This window comes from Musca autumnalis, unplaced genomic scaffold, assembly GCF_047663935.1.
Source record: "Musca autumnalis isolate F117 unplaced genomic scaffold, ASM4766393v1 scaffold_1, whole genome shotgun sequence".
Classification (NCBI taxonomy): Eukaryota; Metazoa; Arthropoda; class Insecta; order Diptera; family Muscidae; genus Musca; species Musca autumnalis.
Window position 1 is genome coordinate 7,464,446 of NW_027411644.1, and position 22,288 is coordinate 7,486,733.

Below are 22,288 nucleotides of genomic sequence, written 5' to 3' on the forward strand. Positions count from 1 at the left end.
TATTGTTCTTTATTATTAGTTGATGAGACACATAGACCGAGTCATTGGCGAAGGATATTGTGTTCATGGAATTTTATTCTATTTGTGTCCTTCTCTTGTAAAGTGCAAAACGGTGTTTTACACAGCAGAAAATAAAAAGAATATTGTGGGTTTACGATATATGTGTATATTAGAGTGTACAATCAGCAACAATTTGTTTTAGTAACATGAAAATTTGAACTTGTACTCTTACTTGATTGATGGATTTGATTCTAAAGAGAACTTTTTTGTTAAGTCGAACTAAGAATAATTTTCAAATTCTTCGATTTTCTACTTGGTCTTTTCATCGGAGTTTTCGCCTTCTCTTAAGGAGTATACTGTTAGATGACTTGTATTCATATGCCTTTCTGATGGGGCATCTTTATCCATTCTGTTGACATGGCCCAAGTATTCGCCGTCAAGCATATATCTCCATAAATCTTTCGAAGAATTTTTCTACCAAACACACCAAATTCTGCCCATCTGCTTTTGCAAGTACCCATGCTCCGAATCCTCACATAAGAACGTAGTGTAGTATCAATGTATTGCAGAGTGTGCTTTTTGTTTGGCGAGAGGTGGTTTTGCTTTAAAACTGTTTACTGGGACTAAAGTAGCATCTGTTGGCCAATGTTATTTTATGTATGGCAGTGCCAAGGTAAATAAAGACATTAACTATGTACTTCTAATTTGTAGATTTTTACGTAAAATTGGGTCTGGCAGACTCTTTATCAATTTTTCCTGTTACCGCTTGTTTTGATCTACCTGCGTAGGTCAGAAGCATTATTTATTTATTTTTATTGTATATAGTGCTATTTTTTGCAATTTCATAAATTACTCTAGTATAGAACTCAATTTACGAACCCCTAGCTTCATGCACGAATACAAAGCAACTGACAATACGGAAGTCAGCCATACATTTACATCTCGTATGACCTTTCCCAGCAAGATGTTAAAAAGGTCACACGATAGACTCTCACTTTGTTTGAAACCTCGTTTGGTATTAAATGTCTAGAAGAGGTTCTTTTCCGCGCACCTTTGATCATATTGGGCTGTCGATCCGATTTTTATGCATCTTCTCTAGGATTCGGGGAAGAGAGATGATTTGGTATACTGTAGATTCCCCAGGTCTAAAACCGCAATGGTATGATCAAATTATTCCATCTACAATAGGTTTTAAACGCTCACATAATATGACGACAGCACTTAATATGAGATGCCCACCGTACCATTGCTATCGAAAATGATATCGTTCTCGAATGTTTCTCGGTAGTTTTGTCGATGTTTTGTTTGAGAACGACACACGAGGATGAATTGAAAACGATTCATCCGTCGCTCAGCGAATGAATTGGCGATAGTTTTTACGATATAGGCGAAAAACATTTTTGGTGAAGTTCTTGATGTTTCTGTTTTGTACCTTTCTCGTATTTATTTCTTTGGGAATATGAAACCAAAATGACCCATATAGCCCCCATATAGCGGTACCGCCCGATTCAATTCAAATCTAGTAACTCATTTTTAACACAGTTGCATTTGACCAATCGAACTGAAACTTTTTAAAATTTGGATGAAAATACATGAATATGAAACCAAAACCAATATGGGTCCATTTTTTCCAATAACCCCGACATAGAGTCACCACCCGATTTCAGGTGTTTTGAGGATTTTGTCGTCATTTCTTGTACGAATTGGCTGTAACTTGGCATTTTGAGTTACCAACTGTACAGAAACTCCCCCACCAAAAATTGTGGACATGGGTCAGATTTTGGTGTAGCCCATATAAAGGTACCACTCGATTTCAGGCAATTCAAATTTTTTATCTACATTTTTGGCCTAAATTGACTGTAATTTGGTTATAGACTTCTCAGTGGTCAAAAAATGTATTTACTAAAATGATTTTTTCCACTAATAAATTAAAGTTGTTTTAATAAAATATTGAAACAACGACTATAGGATAAAGCCGGACTATTTTGAAAAACAAAATACAAGTCCTCATCCCAAATAAAAAAACGCCAACACTCCTAATTAAAATGATAAAAATTAAAAAATAATTAAAAAAACAAGTTTCAGTGCTTTATTTATAAATGCACTTAAAACTAGAAAATAATTTGTCGCTTAGCCTCAATAAGTATATCCACCATGAGGAAGGAGGAATCTCTCAAATAAAACGCTTGCATTTAAATTAAAAATTGTGGCCAAATTAAACGGCAAGCGTTTTATTTGAGAGATTCCATCATGAGGAAGAATATACTTATTGAGCTTAAGTGACAAATTATTTTCTAGTTTTAAGTACATTTATAACTAAAACACTGAAACTTAATTTTTTTTTATTTATTAAAAGCTTAAAAATTCTCATGAATGTAATGTTCAAATAACATTCTTGCAAAAAGTGGATTAAAATAGAAAAAATGTATAGCCCTGTCAAATTAGACATAAGGAAGAAATAGTCCAATATTAATATTTATTTACCAATAATTTTTTGTGATATTGGCATTTCGTTGTTTACACAACAATCAAAACAGGAAAATATGAGGTCGTCTTAGTCATAAACCCGCATGATTTGTATATAAAAAATGCTTTGTTCTACAACGTATTACGTTTTATTTCTCTAATTATGTGCGATATGCTAATATTTTTAACAAAGACAATGTACATTTTTTTCTCAAAGCTATGTTATAACAGCGTAACAAAAAAAAAAACAATATCAACAAAAATTTTGACATACATTGTTATTGTTATTATATAATTGTTATTATATAACCAACTGGTTCATAAATGCATACACCAATTTTGTTTAGGGAGCAAGGCGCTCATAAACCCAACCATTTTCCGCAGGATGTACCAGCACATTATCGACTTCCTAAAAATTAATTGTTGCGAATTAATTTTGCAATAGATTTAAATGAGAAAAAAATCAACTTACCTTCTCTGCACCAGCATACTTGCGAAAAACAATGCGATCATGCAGACGATCTGTTTGACCTTGCCAAAATTCAATTAAACGTGGTCTTATCAAATAACCACCCCAATTTGGTAAAGGTACAGGCTTATCACTTCCCAACTCGTGCTTAATTTTCTTTTCGATTTCATCTAAATGCTTACGAGATGGTATTCTGGAACTTTGTTCTGAGGCTAATGCACCAATTTGACTTGCTCGTGGCCTCTCGTGGAAATATTTCAATGAATCCTCAGTGGGAATCTTTTCAGCAACACCTTCAATGCGAATTGAACGTCTTAGCGGACACCAATATAGAGTCATAGCGACATTAGGATTTGAAGCAATATCCTGAGCTTTACGACTGCCGTAATTGGTGAAAAATGTGAAACCTTCATCGGAGATGTCTTTGAGAAGAACAAAGCGATTCGATGGACAACCATTGCTGAAACGGGAAGGAGTTTAAATAACTTGCAACAAAATACTTTCAAGTTTAATTTATTTATTTCTATAAAAGAGAACCTAGCCCATAGGGCCAAGAATGGTTCCAGAAACAACAACACATTTACTACTCCAAAATATTAAAAACTAACAATAACATATCGCTCATTTACTCAAAGAGTGACACATTTCAAAAAACACAGTTTCGAGAAAAACGCGTTTTAAGTTGGCGATTGAAATTTGACTTCCCAACTTAAAAATATTATTACATAAAAACTAAAATAACTACTTGGACCATATTTTGTAAACAGCTAGCCAGATATCACTGCTAATTTTCTGTGCAAGATCAAGCATGATTTGAAGTGTTTTAGTGCTTCATAAACTCAAAAAACCTTTTTGTTGAATTATGCCAAACTCATGGTAAATTAGCTGTAACTCGCTGAGTTTTAGAGATATCGACATGAAAATTTGACACAAGATAAAATAGAAGTCGTAGAAAAAATAGAAATTGCTAACTCAGAAAACGCATTTTTTGAGTTATGCCACTCTTTGAGTAAATGAGCGATATATATTTTAATACATTTACAAATTTCCCTTTTTTTAATCTATCGTGGTTGGAACTAGTCACCTCTATTATAAGCTCAATAGGAAAAGTACATGAAACTTTTGTCACAAAACTCTATAAAATGTTCTTAAAAAAGCAATTTTAGATTAACCACCTGTTTTTATACCCTATACCACAATGTGGAAAAGGGTATTATAAGTTTGTTTTGGTAAAAATTCATGTAACACCGCGAAATATTCGTCGGAGACCCCCAATGTGGTATACCAATCTTCGTATCTCGACGAGATAAAGCGATTTTGAGATGTGTGTCTGTCCGTCCGTCCGTCTGTCCATTATAAATTGTAAACACGCTCCAGGCCACAATTATGGACCGATCGTCACGAAATTTTGTATGGAGGTCGGGTTCAGATCAGAATAGATCCCTATTCTTATTGGTGATGATCGTGAAATATTTAGCGGGTGAAATGGACCAAAAACAACCATAAATCCTACGCAATATGCCCCAAACTTTACCAGACAAAGAATCAATGTGGCTTTTGAATGAAAGATCAGAATCGATAATTACTCCCAAGCATTTATGTTGCTGTACGAAGTCAATTTTAGTGTGACCCAAGAAGATATCAATGGGTGGTAAAGAACAGTTATTATTGCAAAAAGCTAAAGCCTTGGTCTTAGAAGGATTGACTTTCAATAAGTTCCTTGTAGCCCAACGAACAAAACAATCTAAGTTTGAATTAATATTACATTCAAGCATGTTGGAAGCATCACGTGTACCACTAAAAAGCAAGAATATATCATCTGCAAAAATAAAAGTTGAACAACATGACGAATTCGTGTGAAGAGGAAGGTCATTCATGTATAAAATAAATAGAAGTGGGCCTAGAACAGACCCTTGCGGCACTCCAGAGGACAGGGGAAGGCAACTAGACTCACAACCATCCACTACAACAAACTGACTTCTACCATACAAGTAAGAAAAAATAAGTTTGCAGGCAGATTTAGAGAAGTTACAAGAGATTACAAGAGAGGAGAAATCAATAGAATTGAAGGCTTTGGACAAATCCAAAGATATAAGAACACTTAACATACCATCATTGATGGATTCACGAATAGAGTCGGTTAGCTGAAGCAACAAGTGGGTAGTGTTATGTCCCTGGCGAAAAGCAAATTGACAGTCATTTATCCGACTTGAACAGACTTCCAGCATTTGATTCTTAATGATATGTTCCGTAATCTTAGATATGGCTGGTAAAATTGAAATGGGCCTTAAGTCATCCAAATCCCTAACAGATCTGGATTTGGGAATTGGCACTACTCGAGCTATCTTCCACACAGATGGGAAGACTGAAGAAGTTAATATAGTATTCACAAGATTCAAAATAAGATCCGAGATATACGGAAAAACCAGTTTAATGAAATATATCGGTATGCCATCAATACCAACAGATTTAGATCTAACCTTACTCATTGCTTCAATGAGCTCATCTTCATTAATACATCGAAATGAAAATGAGGAATCAAAATCAATGAAGTCATTAACATTAACTAATGCACCATTAGACTCATCAGTAGCATTAGCAAAGAACTCATTAATGGTATTTACATCGATATTGATACACTCGCTCTCATTTCCCGCACAACCATGAGTCTTGAGAATCCTCCAAATCCTAGTAGAATCCATACTACCGTAAAGCTTTGTATAATGAAGTCTCCTCCCTTTGCGAATTACAGATTTAGCCTTATTCCTATATTTGCAATAGATTCGCCAGTTTTGCTGAGTTGGGTCTCTTTGGAATGATAAGAAGGACAAATCCCTCATCGAAGTAGCAAACCTGACTTCTCTAGACCCCATCCAAGGATCACCAGAATACCTTATTTCCTTCCTCACTACAGGAACAAAGGAAAAAAGGCGATCAAAGAGTGAGCCAACGTAGGAACATTTAACATCCACATCAGCATTCCCAATAATTAAGTTTTTATCAAAAGACACAAGGAAAGAAAGTAACCCATTCCAATCAATGTTCCTATAATCACGGAGTTCAATAAAATCTGGTAAAGGATTATAATTAAAAGAGAGGGAAGCAAATATAAGCGCATGGTCGGAAATCGCAGGACACTGAACTTGATTTGTGTAGTCTAAAAGAGCGCAGTCACTAACATGAAGTCAATCAGAGATGTTGTCCGATTAGCTAAATCAAAGTGTGTAGGACTCGAGTTATGAGCGATACTCAGATTCATTCTAGTGCATAGTGACCGAAACATATTCGCCCTCGAAGGATTATACAAATTGCAATTAAAGTCACCAACAGTCAATATATTAGTATATTCAGAAAAAATGTCACAATGACGGCTCTCAAAAACATCTATATTACCCGAAGGCAAATATACAACACCAAAAAGAAGTTTTGTACTAGAAAATTGCAACTCTATGAAAAGAGACTCACAATGTTGAACTGAGGTTTTAAAAACACACTTGTATTGAAGACCCTTAGAAACATATATTGCAACACCACCACCTCTAGCAGATATCTGACGGTCATTACGACACATGTTAAAGCCTGGAATAGAAACAGCAGAATTTAATATATCAGATGAAAGCCATGTCTCAGAAATTGCAAAAATATCAAAGGTATTGTCCTTTAAAATACATTTTATCTCATCCAATTTAGTAGTTGGTTTTATGCTTCTACAATTCAAGTGAGCAATTTTAAAATTATTTTTATATGGATGCAATAAACTGTTTATGTAGGAGTTACCACATACTATTGGACCGAGATTATCGTTAAAAGACATCAAAAACATAGCAGATAGGGAGCCAAGTAAAGAAATATAAATGCGAGAAATTTTTGCAAACACGATTCATTATAAACAAAAATTCAATCAATAATACAGCTCATCGCATAAATTAAAAAAAAAGAGATCCAACAATAAAATATCAACATATGCAAATGTATACAACTGTGAAAGAAATAATTGAACCCGGATCCAACTGAAAAAGAAAAAAAAACCTCATAGGGGTAAAATCGAAATTGCAAACTAGCTACAGTTGTATCCAGGTTTCACAATATGGAAAAAATACATATAGAAAAAATAGTTCAATCAATCAATTATGACTTGTGAGTAATAAAGAACAACCAGAAGCATCACGTTCAATTTGTTTACCATCAGGCAGTGTAATTTTCGCTCTAGCTTTATCTCCATTAACGATTCTGTACTTCGAAATAACATTCTGTCGACGAAGCTTATTACAGACTGCATTCAAGCTACTAGCCTCAGGAGAAAAGTGGTCATTCAAGTACACCCTTCTCGTAATATCTCCACCATCAGCTGGCAGAATGTCAGAGACCTTTAAGGATCGACTCTTAAAATATTGTCGCATGATTTCATCCCGAAGTTCTGCACAGTTAAGCTTCACTAAAATATGCTTCCTGTTATTAATGTAACAAGCTAAACCGACATCACGACGTTCCAAATTCACATTAAAAAAAGCAGCAATAGAAATCACAATTTCAACCAAATCATTTAAACCGTCAGGAAGTCCACTGATGAGAAAATCTGCCCGATTCAATCTACGATGCAAGGCATTATTCTCGGCTTTTAGGAGTTTATTCTCATCCTCCAGTGCTTTAACCGACGCTTCAACAGCAGCAACTTTCACATTGCACCTTGCAATAGCATTCTTAATTTCATTAAGGCAGGACGTCATTTGCGCACTCATGTTTTCAATCGCTTTCTTAATTGAGCCCAGCTCTCCCTGATGCACAGCAGTGAATGAATCCAGTTTCTTGTTGATATTTTGTAAGTCATCGGACGTTGCAACATGGCTATTACGGTTTTTATCGAGGTTAGATTCACAAGTGGTGCAGATAAAGGCACTGACTCTAATTGCCTTAAGTGCAGCAAGTTCCTTTTCACTTAAGTTTGCACAGGGTCCATGCACCCATTTACCACAAATGTTGCATTGAATAGAGCCTGGGGAGCCTGGGGTTCTTGTCACAGGTTCATTACATTTACCACACAATGTTTGTTTCTTTGTTGCAGGCATAATGTTTAACAACACAAACGAGAATGACAGGAAAAAAACAGCAACAACAGCAAGGCACTTCCAGTCAAAGGAAAGAGAAACAGCAGAATAGCAAAGAATGAAATAATTGCGTAACGCAGTAAAAATTAGTATTTTGAAACCAAAGTATTTGACTGAGATATTCTTTGAATTTCAATTTGCCGGTACAAAATAATCTTTCCACAAAAGTATTCGATTGTTTACAAAAGGCACAGTTGATATTTAAGATAAAAAACAATTAAGCGATCAGCTGCAAACCAAACAGACGTTTACTCAGGCATAGGGTTGCCAACTATTTCGATTTGCTATTTGCACCGGGTAAGAGTATAGGTCGAAAAAGATGCCTACAATATTGAATGATGATCTGATATTCTTTAGCGGGTAAAATGGGCCATTACTTTTGTATGAAAAATATAAAAATTTTATTTTTGGTCAATATTTTAATTCCTTGAGGACATATATATTTTGCAAACTAGCCTACATATGGGAAAAAACTACTGACCTTTCCTGTGATGTAAATTGCAATAAAGTGTTTGCTAGATAACGGGCCTACTGCCTAATATATAATGGGTTCTGTGTAGAGAACCACATTTTTATCCCATGCTACATATTGTCTATCCAAAAGTTTATGTAACACCACGAAATATTCGTCCTAGACCCCTTTTTTGGTATGCCAAAATACATATCTCGACGAGATAAAGCGATTAAGCGATGTGTGTCCGTCCATTAAAAATTGCAAACAAGCTGAAGGCCGCAATTATGGACCGATTGTAACGAATTTTTTAAGGAGGTTGGGTTCGGGCCAGAATAGAAATGATTAGTTTTTGGTGATGATCGTGAAATGTTGTGAAATGGACCAAAAACAAAATTGTAACCAATTTTGAGCGGCTCTGTAGGCCAAAATAATAACCCGCAAAATTTTAAACAAAGTTTGAGTTTATGATGAAGAAGAAGCGTACAAACCAACGTGAAGATCAGATAATACTTAGCGGGTTAAATGGACTGAAACTTTTGTGTGAAATTGGTAAAAATTTCAATAAAGTAGCGGTTAAACGACGGAAGTAGTAGTACTACATAAGTGGGTTTCATTACATTTTAGTTTGTGCGAACTAAATTTTCCTTTCCTGCTACAAAAATGTCTTTGTCATGTTAGATAACTTTTTGGTTTTGGTCATAAGTATTATACATTACATCTCTGATAAGAAGTTCCGTGGAGAGCGATTGTCCAGAAATAGTGGTATAGGGTATCCCATGGTCGGCTCCGTCCGACTATAGACTTTTCTTACTTGTTTGTAACTATTTTTTGTTCATTCGTCTATATTCGTAATAATTTAGGCATCCATAGTTCAGCCCCCAGATGACATACGCACCTAATTTTTTGTAGACGCGTCCCATATGTAGTTGAGAAACGCTCTTTTAAAAATCTGTGCTCTACATTTGCGCTGAGGCGAGTAAATCGATCTACAAAATTTGACAGTTCGTGTGAGAAGAATAAAAACTTTTAAAAAACAGGGGGTAACACCCAGTTTTTGTAACTTATTTTTGTTCGATCGGCTATATTCGTAATAATTTGGCTCAGTCCACAGATGACATACAGACTTAATTTTTAATGGATGAGTTCCATATATATTTAAGAGTTCCTCACTTAAGATTTAGCGCTCTGCGTTTGCCCTAAGGCGAGTAAACCGATCTACAAAATTTGACAGTTCGTGTAAGAATATTTTTTTTTACAAAAACAGCGGGTAAGTCTGAACACATTACGTGAAACAAAATAGAGCCAATCATGTTAGAAATTCTAAACAATTTGTCTAAAACACTTCAGGGTAGAGTGTTATAGCATACATAGATTTTTTATATCATCAGCGTTTAGGCTAACGATAAAAATGCCACATATATATTTGGACGGAATCCGTTTCAGACAATTGGGAATCTATTCAGTCCTGTACGTCGGTCTGGATCGCACGATAACTCTTGAAATGATGAACCGATTTAGTCCCCTTAATATATGCAATGTCTCCCCATAGTCCTTTCTGGGATATTCGCTAAAGCGGTTCAAACGATTAATCTGCTTGCTAAAAGCTCTAAAACCCTGCCGAACCTATGGCTGACTTCCGTATCGTAAGTTTCTTATCAAATAACGGCAAATCTGCGATTATGTTTATTAACGCCGTTGTACTCAACAACTGCGAAGCTACGTGTTTCAATCGTCAAAAATACGCATTTTTAACGCAGGTAAAAAGCAAACATGTATCATTTTTATTTCTGATGCATTTAGTTGCATTTTCGAGGAACAATGTATGAGTGTTCAACTGAAATATTTTGATGAAGTTTAAACAACACAAAGCAACAGACGATGCGGAACTCAGCCTAATAGAATAACTGAGCATGATTACTTACGAATTTGCACTTCGCAAAATTTCGTCGCACTTGGGTAACTCCCTCACAAAAAAATTCAAAATTTGCTTATGTGGAGTTTAAGGACTGTGCAAGGATTGTTTTGAATTTATCATCGAATGTAGTCCATGAGATTCTGATTACACTGTAATTTGTTTTTTTTTTTTCAAGGAAAGTCCTTGCTTCCTGACCATTATTACTCAAAAGCTTAAAAAAATCTACGGCCACCTACTTAAATCGCTGCTTAGCACGATATCTATCGAAAGGAATGACTCCTAAAATTTGACCCATGTCCACGATGGACTATGGGGAATGTAAATTTTAATAGCGTGTAGTAAGAACGTTGATGAATGGTTTTATTCCTCTATTCGATGTGAACTTCAATTATAAATAAAATAAATTATTATTGTTTTTTGTGTTAAAATTTCTAAAAAAAATCGTTACAGGAAATTTGCAATGGGTTAAAGTAGGTGAAAATTTTGCTTTTCCAAAATAGTCTGGTTTAATTACATTGTTGTTTTGATATTTTAAAATAACTAATTTATTAGTTCTTGTTGTTAATTAGTTGTCTTAAAAAATTAAAACAACCACATTGGGATTAAGCCAAACTATTAAAAAAAAAAAACAAATTGCAACAGGTACCACAATTATAAACGCAACTAATGGTCTTGTAGGTGAGCATGTTTGGAAAGAAGATGTGCATTAATTATAGAGATTAGAAGAAGTGTTCTGTTCTAATAGTGACATTAGCCTAATCAATGTGGGCCTTTAATCTACACTGCATTGCATTCATTATCTATGTACGTATGTACAGTTTGACAAGTAATTGTTTTCAAACTAAGAAAATGCGGAACAAGTCTCGTTTAGGGGCACCTCTCCGATCGGGCTGACATTTTTACCATAGGTAGTCCTTGGGACCCTGATCACAACTATATATATCTTTCCAGGGGGAAGTCCATACTTCCAACGATTTAAGTAGCCGGACTTTGGCCGGGATTTAAGACTTTCTCCTATGGACGGATCGTCTTAGTGAAACAGGCCATAAATGGCCTGGAATTCAACTTCGTTCGAAATATTACCAAGCTTCTGTTGTTTTGAGAAATATTTTATTTATTTTTGCTTTCAAACAAGCAAACATTTCTACAATAAAGGAGTTTGGTAGTAATTCGAACGAATTTGAATTCGAACCGTATTGGAAAAACAGTCCATTAATCTGGTCTTGAACAAGTCGATCAACGGATTTTTGCAAAATCACGAGTTTTTATCACATTTTTCACTAAATAATGCATGGAAAGTGTTCGTTTTCTTAGTTTGAAAACAATTACTTGTCAAACTGTATGTCATTATCAATTACAAGAACATTGGGCTTGTTTCTCCTTACCTCCCAACTGTCGCTAAACAGGCTGAATTAGGTTCTATGATTTCTTCGGTTTGCAGTGCTTGGTCCATCCATTCTCTGAACAAAGCTATAGGTTCTTTTACACGAATATTTTCCTCCAAAAATACTTGCTTCTTTTCCATGTACTTTAAACGTAAAGCTGAATTACAAAATAAATGTTAGAACATTACATGGATGGATGCAATGGATGCAATACCGACCTGACAAAGGAACATTCGACATTTTTCTCAATTGTATTAGTAGCCTCACTATAGATGAAGTTGGGAGATAAAGAATATAAATATATTAACTGGTTAAAGATATGACTAAAACTGAGCAAATAATCTAACGAGCACACAGTTTTATTAACAAAATAAACGCACTTCGTTAACCTTCGCGATTGTTATTTGTTTGACAAAAACACCGATATACAGCTCATCAGCTGATGAAAAACATCGATGTTATCAATTCACTTACTCAGCCAAAATATAGTATCAGCGCCATCTATATGTGAGAATGACAACTGAGCATTTAATTAGTAAGGAGACGTAATGTAAATCGGGATTTCCATTACGTTAGATGTTTTTCAAAAGTGTAAGTCCCGGGCCACACTAGAGTAATTTTAATAGAATTTTACATGAAACTTTGCATTTTTTTTGGAAAAATTCATAATTTCAAGAAACTAGTGTACACGGTTTCATGTGTTCTGCAATCTTGCTTTGTTGCAATATTCGTATGAAACATTATTTTAAATTTTTTTTTAATAACATGTCAAAATTTCATTGAAATTACTCTTAAGCTGAGTACACATTGCCAGTTTTGAATGACAGCTTTGTTGGTGCTTGCTAGTGTGGCCGTTCATTTTTGTCATTCATCACGCAACCACCAAATGTTTTGTGGTTGCTGGATGGTTGGACAGTTATCGATAACTGCGAAATATCGACATTCAAAACTGACAATGTGTACTGCTCTTTAGTGTGGCCCGGGACATACATATTTTGTTGTAGTTGTGGCATCTTGTTGGCACAAAATTAAAGAAGTCTTTGGAGATGAAGTGTTCTCGCCCATGAAACAACATGAAAACTCGATAAACACATCCAAACCAAATTTAACAGCCCCCAAAGACAGCTAAAATTTTTCGTTATTTTGATGGTGTAGTTTGCGAATATTATTTTAAACTGCTAATGTAACTGCCAAAACTAGAATAGAAAAAATGCATTTGGAGACTTTAAAGCCAAACATCGATAATTAAAATGCATATTATTTCGGTAATTAAAGACTTTGTCGGAAAGATGGCGACCCACTACTACTTTCGCAACAAAGTTTTTAACTTTAATTCGTATTTTTCATTCATATTTTTTCATTTTAATAGCTCTGTTCCTTTGCGTGGAAGAATCTTCAAGTTTTACCACTTTTAAATCGAAAAGCGTTCCTTTACTTCAGACGCCAACAATTCAAATGAGAGCAGTTTACAACTTTTACTACTTTTGCCGGTTATACCATTTTCAAAAGTAAAGGAACAGACCAAATATTGTCGATTGTCGATAACCAAAAATACAACTACTGTTCCCATAAAATGTTCTGCATTTCTATATAACATTAATGTTAGGTCCACCTCAAACCCCTCTTTACCCCATCTTAGTCACTTCCACAAAATTAAAGCTTTTAAAAGCTCCATTCAATCAGTTGTAGGCAATATGTCAACAAAGAGTCTAATAAATATGGCTAAAAAGCAAAGAAACGATGTTAAAAATGCGTAAAGACGACCTAACAAAGAATTATGAAAACCTACGGCAACAGAAGAAGGATAACAACAACAACAGTAAGCTCCGGGTATTTTTGCACGAATATGTGTGTCAAGTTATGAGAATAATATGTATGTATGTGTGTGTGCACTTGTTTTTGGCAGCGCTGCCAAAAAGGACAAGAACATGAAAAAATACAACAAATATGTAGCTAAGACTACATCAAATCTATACAATGGCAACAACAAACGGATATCAAATCTAGAGCACTGTTAACGTAAGAATAACTTTTAGGCCATAGAAAAACAAAGAAAACAAACGTAGATAAATTTTTGTATACATATGTAGGTATGTATATTTGTATCACTCATACAGTCGATGAATGTTGCATTAAAATGTGTGACTTCCAACTTGTTGGTTCTTATCGTACGTTTATATATAAGGAGGGTTAACCCTATCATATAAACAGCCTACAACCTGAATAAATTTGTCCAGTAAAAGCTATCTGACAGAGCAAAGAGACATTAGACGTACGACTCTGTGAATATGTTATATTAAGTAATTTGTTAGATTTTTCGAAAAGATGGCATTCAGAAAATTTTAATGTTAAACGCAATTTGCTTTAGCGCCTTTTACCGGGTTAAATGTCTTAATGAGGGTTTACTTGGCGTATACCCTATAGAATTGACATTTGAAACTCAGTGGGTTTATTAAATCCGGTCATATGCAAACGCACTATTATCTACGATAATTCAATTAAAAGAAGGATACTCTTAGGCGTAAATTTTAATAATAATAGTACATTTATATATAACCAGATTTAACAAACCCACCGGGTTTTAAATGTCAATTCCATTGGTTATATGTCAAATAAATCCTCGCAAAGAAGATTAACCCGGCAAAAAGGGTTTTGTCCCGTCAGATCCAGTTCGGATTTTATGGCCTCAACTAAACCGTGCTAAATCTACACTTTTTTGCATTTACCAGGCCTTTATCTCAGAAACGAATAGGAATTTGACCTTGCTGTCTTTAGCAATATTGTAGCCCTAAACTAGTAGAACTTATCTTTTGAAAAAACCACATAAGAAAAACTCCATCTAGGGCATCAAAATCTATAAAATATTGAAAATTTTACATAATTGCTGAAATTCTGGTCAGTATCGGCTAAACTATTGGGAGTTGAACCAAGTAAGCTTTTGCAAAAATATTCCAAATAAAGTTCTCAACAATTCTTTAGAACATTCTGAAACTCTAAAATGCTTACTTCATGTTGCTTCAGCGGTATTTTGCATCATATCTTTTACAACACGTATTTCAAACACAGTTCACACCAACAGTTTAATCTCGCATTTCGAATTTCACTACATTATTGACATTTTTATTAAATCGTCGTTGAAAAATGTACTGAAAACAACGGTATAGAGACATTCTACAACAATGACAATCCGAAGAGTTGTGTATTACATTCCAGGGAATATTTTTCCAAAAGAAAATATTCAGAAAAATTTAACAGTTTTGGAGATACGGTGGAAATATATAAAAATTGTGGAATTTTTGCATATATTTTGAAATTTGAGGCAATAAATGTAGTTTTTCGAGTTCATTATTTCTTCAAATATTTTAATCTTGTCCTTATCTACAAATTTGCTTCAGAGGTCAGAAGAAGATTCCCATTGGTTTCAGAGATATAGCCCCGGATTTCATTAAAAACTCAATATTTAACCATGGTTAGATGGGGCCATAAAATCCGAGTTGGATCTGACACAACAAAACCCAACTAGGGTTCCTTGTCGTTTGGGTCTGTACTTTCAAAAAATCCTCAGTTCGAATTGTTTGCACAAGATTATCTTAAAAATGTTGCACAGTGTATTTAACCATGTTTAGATGGGCCATAAAATCCAAACTGGATCTGACACAACACAACCCAACTAGGGTTTTTGTCGTTTGGGCTTGTACTTTCAAAAAATCCTCAGATCAAATTAGGTCTGTACGACAACTCAAAAGTTTGTACAAATTTGTACAAACTTTTACAAAATGCTGTTCGATAACTAACTTGTTCAAAAATGGAGAAATGAGAAGTAGTCCCAATTTACATTGGGCGAGTTTACATGCGGCAATTGTCATTTTGTAGGAGAGAGAGGTGAGGCATATGGTAACCCTTTGCCTCTCAGCACCCTCTCTCACCTACAAACTGACAATTGCCGCAAGTAAACTCGCCTAATGTAAATTGGGACTTACTTGGAAGTAGTTGCAAATACTTTTTACTTGCGAAGTTATCGAACAGGCCTATTGTTTGCACAAGATTACCTTAAAAATGTTGCACAGTGTAATTCTATAAAAAATTATTAAATTAGGTTCAGTAGGTTTGGAAAAATAATGTATTGAAAATAGTGGGCGTTGTAATCAGTTTTCATGATATAACATATTTAAAAAAGTTGGTCCGGTATTTTGGCTCCAAATATGTAGGTACACAAAACCCCATTGTCTCCCAAAATGTATGCTGAAACCGATATAATCATAAGTTTGGCTTATACATATAGCGTTTAAAAGAAAAGCGTGGGGATGGCACCCCACATCCTCCGACATTCATAAAATATACATAACAAGGGCAAACATTGGTTCAGTAGTATTGGAGATATAACATATTTAAAAAAAGCCTGGTCGGGTCTTTAGGCCCCAAAGAAGTGCCAGGATTGTAGATTAATTCGTAAATTTTTAAATCATTTTTTAAAAATATCGCATAGGGGAGGTACCCAAACCCCTCCAAAATTCAAGAAAATTTGTAGCCCATTTTAAACGGGGCCATTCCTGTACATTTCCTGAAAATTTCAGAAAAGATAAAAATCATTCCTACCAAAGTTGGTTTATATAGGTCCACGTTTTGGTATAGCCCCCATATAACGCCCCATATAAAGTACGCGTCATTTTAATATATTTTGAATGTATTAGTCCCATTTGACAACAGAATCGGTTGTAACTTTGTATTTTGTGTTTCAAGAGGCTAAGAAATATTTCTACCATAAAATGTTTATATAGGTCCACGTTTTGATATAGCCCCCATAGGACGATATCTCCCGATTTTCGGTATTTTGAAGGGTTTGGCCTCATTATCACACCGAGATGGCTGACATTTGGTATTTAGTCTTCGTTGGGGGTATAGAACTTTTCCCCAGAAATTTGTAGGTATAGGTCCCCGCCATCATATAGTCCCCATAGAACGGTACCTTCAGATTTTCGGTATTTTGAAGGTTGTGGCCACATTAATCCACCGAAATGACTAAAATTTGTGGTGGAGGGTATAAAAAGTTCGGACCGACCGAACTTAACGCTTTTCCTACTTGTTATTTATAAAGATTATCATAGATTGAATAATTTCAAATTTATATTGGAAATGTCCTACTCCTGTTCCTATTGTCATTACCGTGGTTAGAAAATACCCATGGTAATGAGCACACGCCAATGATGGAAACGTGAATATTCATGGATATAAATGTGCAAATCTTAATTTTTTTATAAAGTATGTATTAAGACTAAAAAATTAACATACCTATACCATCAATTTGGAAAGTATAATATAAATAACGCAAAAAATATTCACCACGGAAGGAAAGAACGTGTTCCATGCGATGAGGTGATTTCATGGCATATTTTGCATTGGTTCAAACGTAGTTGTGAAATATCCCATCTTTTCATTAGCATTTGAACCAATGCAAAGGAAGTCGTGAAAGATCCGATCTTTTCATCAGCATTTGAACCCATGCAAAGGAAGTCGTGAAAGATCCGATATTTTCATCAGCATTTCAACCCATTCCATCGATCCAATAGAGATGGATTTTGTGTTTATATTTATACACATTTTTCTAAATACATATGTACATAAGATTAGTTATTTACAATAGGCTTGATGTTGTCGGAGCCTCGAAGTCACAACCAACGTTGTTAAAACTCTCGTCGTAATGATAATGGCATTGAAAGGGTTGGTGAAAATGACATGCCAAAGCATTGGTATGCCAAAGCATTGGCGAAAATGACATGTCAAAGCATTGGTGTACATGACTTGCTTTGGATCCAAAAATGAATAGCATCTTTTGGGGTCCACGCTAAAAAGATGACATGCCAGAACACTTGCACCAATGATTGAATGGCATCTTGGGCATCGAACATTTTGCTGGGATATTTTGAAATATTAAGGAATATCATCGTTTTTTGAACACAACACGATTGGGGACACGCCATGGTAATAAGTATTTGCACTATGCGACCAATTTTTTCATATATGTATGTAAATATGTAGAATATTTTATTCTGATTTTCGAGCCTCGTTAAATGACATTTTGTTTTACATATTCCGTTTCTAAGAATTTAATTTTTTCAGTATGTTTAACCCGCACTATTCGTCCATAAATGAGAATTCGTCGAGATTAATTAAATTAAAAATTAACTCGATAATTCATTCGGTTTTCATTTTCTTTTTAATGTTGACACATTTGTCTAAAACTTATTCGTAACGTTTTGTACTCATAGGCAATTTTTATTTTAAATATCAAGCATTTTAAATAAAAACTATTGTTGAGTTTATAAACATCTTTTTGCGTTTATTTCAGCTAAAGACCATATTTTGTTCTATTTAAATAAATAGCAACAAAATGATTTACAATGGAAATGAAATTGATTAGCTACGGGCGAAGGTATTGAAGACTATAGTTTCAGTTGTCACCAAACAACTTTATCAGTTTCCTTTTTGTTTATTAACTTAAACTACCCGTCGATTAAAGCTATTAACATTTAACAGGTAACAATTTCAAGACCCATCACTGTAGACATGAAAATTCGTTCAAAAAAGAGAGAAACAAAAATTCTGACAGGACAAAAAATACAAATTTGTAATGCCGCCGACATCGGAGGACGACAGTGACGACGACGACGAGATGTTGTTGTCGACAAGTAGCAGTTCCATGGAACAAATGAAAATTATGTGAAAGCAAAAGGCTGCTGGTCGTTCGTGAGGTTAGTTGTGAATGTTCGCGCAAAAAACGCAAAAGAAAAGCTACACTTAAATTAAATGCTCGAGGAGAGAACAAAACAAGCAAGCAAACTAACTAAATATAAATGAAAAAGTGTATAATTTAATCATACCAAACGGTACCAACAACAATAACAACAGTAACATATATTTTTAGTTGCTGCCACTGATGAATAGTTTGTGTGATGATGGCGACGATGATGTAGTGTTAATCGAAATTTGAAAGGGTCTTAAATAATAGAAAAACAACAACAACAACATCAAACCATATAAAAATATAATGAATATAAAAGTAATATTTACTTAATGCCCCTACATAAAATTGAAATAAATACAAATCAAGTGGAAATTTAAGCAATATTTTACAACAAAACAAACGTGAAACGGCCTTGTCCCCATAAAAAAAAATCAAAATAATAACAAGTAGAAAAAATTGTAAATTTAATTGTGTGATTTTTGCCTTTAAAGTGTATATAGTGTATATATTAGCAAGTGCGTGTGTTGTGTCCTCCTTTTGGCTGGCTAATAATTTGTCACCGTAGTCGCCCCTATTCTCGTGTCTCTGTGTGAGTGTGCCTTCACACATATAGAAATATATGCCCATTGAGTGCCTTATATCTTTCGATAACAATACTCAAGGTGTCTATTATGCTGGCCAGGAATTATCTGGTGTTGTTGATCTCACTGTTGATACAACAAAACGTATTAAAGGTAAACAAACAAACAATCATTGGCATTTTCCTCATTTTTTGTGTTCATCGTCCATTTTCCATCTGTCCCTCTAACCCTTTCTGTACAAGACATCGGTTCACAATTCGTTGTATGTATGTGTGTGTGTGTATCTGCTGGTGAACAAAGTATGACTCAAAAGGATGTGTTGTCCCATTTCCGTGAAGTGTTGCCTCGAAGGTTTTGTGTTTTGCTAACGTTGACGTCGACGCAATATTTTTTTGTGCTGCTTGCTCTTGGTGTGTGTCGTCGTCACTGTCATTATTCGCTGTTACAGACCGTTGACCATTAAAGTTTATTAAATGTTTTGTATTCTTTTTTTGTTGTTTCTAATTGTCATTTATCAATAAACATCACAATTTGTCAATTCGCAGAAGCCATTGATGTGAATTACACGGCTAGAACCAAGCAAACCTTTTGGGAGGTTCGAAATCTAAATGTTCAATGGAAATTAAACATAAAGATTTGGTGCTTTATATCAAAGTCGAATGGCAAACTTTGCTTAACATTTTTAAATGTAGTTTATGTTCCATATAAATATTTAAATTGTAATGACCATATTTATGGGACGTGCATGATCCTTCAGCCTAAAGTGAAAAATAAAAAACTCTTGAGTATTGCAGTGGACTTTTCTGAAAAATTTTAAATTTCTTTTTACCGAGTGAAAACACAAATTTACAAATTACGACTTCTCAGAAAATTGAAATCTCAAGGACGTGTTGTTTTATCTGTAAAAATGATCTAAGAGGTTTAATTTGTTGGTCTAGACTATTGTCGTGTATTGTTGATGGAGCGCAGCAAAGAAAACAAATGCTTTGATTTGTTTTTATTTTGAACCCTGTACCTAACTCTCTACAGCCACCCTGTCATATATTGCAACTTTTATCAACATATTCACATGTTGGCCCTTTTTAGTCGAGGTATATATACCCAAATACATACATACATACATTGATGGTTCGTATGAGTATGGTAATTTGTATATATTAATCATACGCATCGGAGTAATTCAAGAAACTGTTGGGAGGAGGTGCATTAATTTATCGCTGACTTTCAATATTTACATTAATTTTGTTTTTTTCAAAATAGTCTGGCTTAATCCCATTGTTGTTGTTTTAATATTTTAAAACAACAACAATGGGATTAAGCCAGACTATTTTGAAAAAACAAAATTGCAAACGCTATCCCAATAAAAAAACGCCACAATGCTTCAAATTTACATTAATCTGTAGACGAAAATGTGGAAGATAATTTGGTAAAAATAAGTTCAGATTTGTATATTTTCTACCGATTTCATATAATTGATACACACCAATTTTGACAAAAATTTGGAGTATATAACGAAATTTTGTCTCGAAGGAAATTTTGCCTATTCTTTTGAAATAAACGGATATAATTCACATGTATTTGATCCACCAAACAATTAACGGCTTTCCAATTTTGATGCAATTTGGAACGTGTAACGGAATTAAAACTAAACATAAGTTAAAACATGTAAATCTGTTCGGAGTTAAATATGGATCAGATAGCGGTCTATAGCAATATTGACCTATTAAAATTAGTTAAGATTATTGCGATACCAATCCGTCCGATTTCATGTATATGCACATCGGCGTATTTTCGTCTTTTTGTGACCTTGTATACCCTCCACCATAATTATGGAGGGTATAATTAAATTTGTCATTCCGTTAATAACACATCGAAATATTCGTCGGAGACTCTAGATAAGCACACAATTTTAAGTCGAAATAGACATGTCCGTCTATCCGTCAGTCTGATGAAATAAAAATACAGCTTGCAATTTTAAAGATAGATTTTTATAATTTGGTACAGAAGTTTCTATTAGTCGTAGGATGTTTGGTATTGAAAATTGGTTCACGGTTCATGTTTTGATATGGCCTCTATAAAACAGTACCTCCTGATTTTCGGTATTTTGAAGATTTTAGTCTCATTATCACACCGAAAATTAAATTTGGTATTTAGTCTTCGTTGGGGGTTCAAAACATTCCACCTCAAATTTGTCGTTATAGGTCCACGTTTTCATATAGCTTCATAAAACGGTACCTCCCGATATTCGGTATTTTCAAGGTTTTAACCTCAATATCCCACCCAAAGGGCTGAAATTTGTTACTTAAACTTCTTTGGTGCTATACAAATTTCTACCTGAAATTTGTAGTTATAGGTCCACACTTTCCCCATAGAACGATACCTCCTGATTTTCGGTTGTGGTCTGAATTTCCCACCGAAATGGATGAAATGTGGTGTTCAGTCTTCGTTGAGTGTATAAAACTTTCCACCTTCCCATAGAAGGGTACCAACCTATTTTCGGTATTTTGAAGGTTGTGGCCTCAATATCCCATCGAAATAGTTGAAATTTGGTATTTAGTCTTCGTAGGTGGTATAAATCTATCCATCTGAAATTTGTCGGTATAGGTCCACGATGTACGGGGATGGAAGATACCAAGGAACGGTCCTGGCCGGCTTTAACATGGCAAAGCCCAGGATTTATCTTGGTCCCTCTTTCATCTCAAGTGGACACTGGCCTTCCCGTTGTGTCAAGGTAGTGAGGTAACATGTGCCGCGCGTTCACCCATAAGAGCGTTAAAAACTTGGGTTAGTAACCCTCCCCTAGAAAAAACAGCCTACTATGAAAAAAAGAAAGAAAAGAAAAACAAACCCCTCTAAAGTTGACGAACCCCGCAAACGTTTTAAGGACCATGATCTCCGAATCTGCACCTAGCCGAGCTGTTCAAAACAGGAGGCGGCACGCTGATAAGGTGTATGCATCAGCTAGTTAGCATCATCTGGCAGGAAAAACGCTTACCCGACGATTGGAACGTGAGCATCCTATGTCCAGTCACAAGAAGGGAGATAAGACTGTGTGCTCCAGTTACAGGGGCATAAGCCTGCTCCCTATTGCATATAAGAAAGTATCTGGCAGACTAAAGCCTATGGTCAATGAAGTTATTGGACCCTATCAGTGCGGATTTAGGTCGGGAA

At 34.8% G+C, this 22,288-nt stretch overlaps 2 protein-coding genes across 4 annotated transcripts in view; one reads left to right on the forward strand and one right to left on the reverse strand.

The window, feature by feature from the left end:
* Positions 1-2,592: 2,592 nt before the first annotated feature.
* Positions 2,593-12,231, reverse strand: sgll (sugarlethal). Its single transcript, XM_073963457.1, has 4 exons — positions 12,013-12,231; positions 11,795-11,951; positions 2,939-3,395; positions 2,593-2,875 (listed from the first exon to the last, which is right to left on the reverse strand). The coding sequence occupies exons 1-4, from the start codon at positions 12,032-12,034 to the stop codon at positions 2,810-2,812; spliced, it is 702 nt and encodes a 233-aa protein (XP_073819558.1). The 5' UTR covers positions 12,035-12,231; the 3' UTR covers positions 2,593-2,809.
* Positions 12,232-18,436: 6,205 nt separating this feature from the next.
* The window catches only part of LOC141390474 (arrestin domain-containing protein 17), a 33,373-nt gene continuing 29,521 nt past the window's right edge, over positions 18,437-22,288 (forward strand). The window contains exon 1 of one of the 3 annotated variants that reach the window (XM_073963432.1): positions 18,437-19,270. In XM_073963432.1, coding sequence (XP_073819533.1) covers positions 19,156-19,270 — 115 coding nt within the window. In that variant the 5' untranslated portion in view covers positions 18,437-19,155. The remainder of the gene's footprint in view (positions 19,271-22,288) is intronic. The other 2 variants (XM_073963442.1, XR_012409366.1) reach the window with 2 other exon arrangements.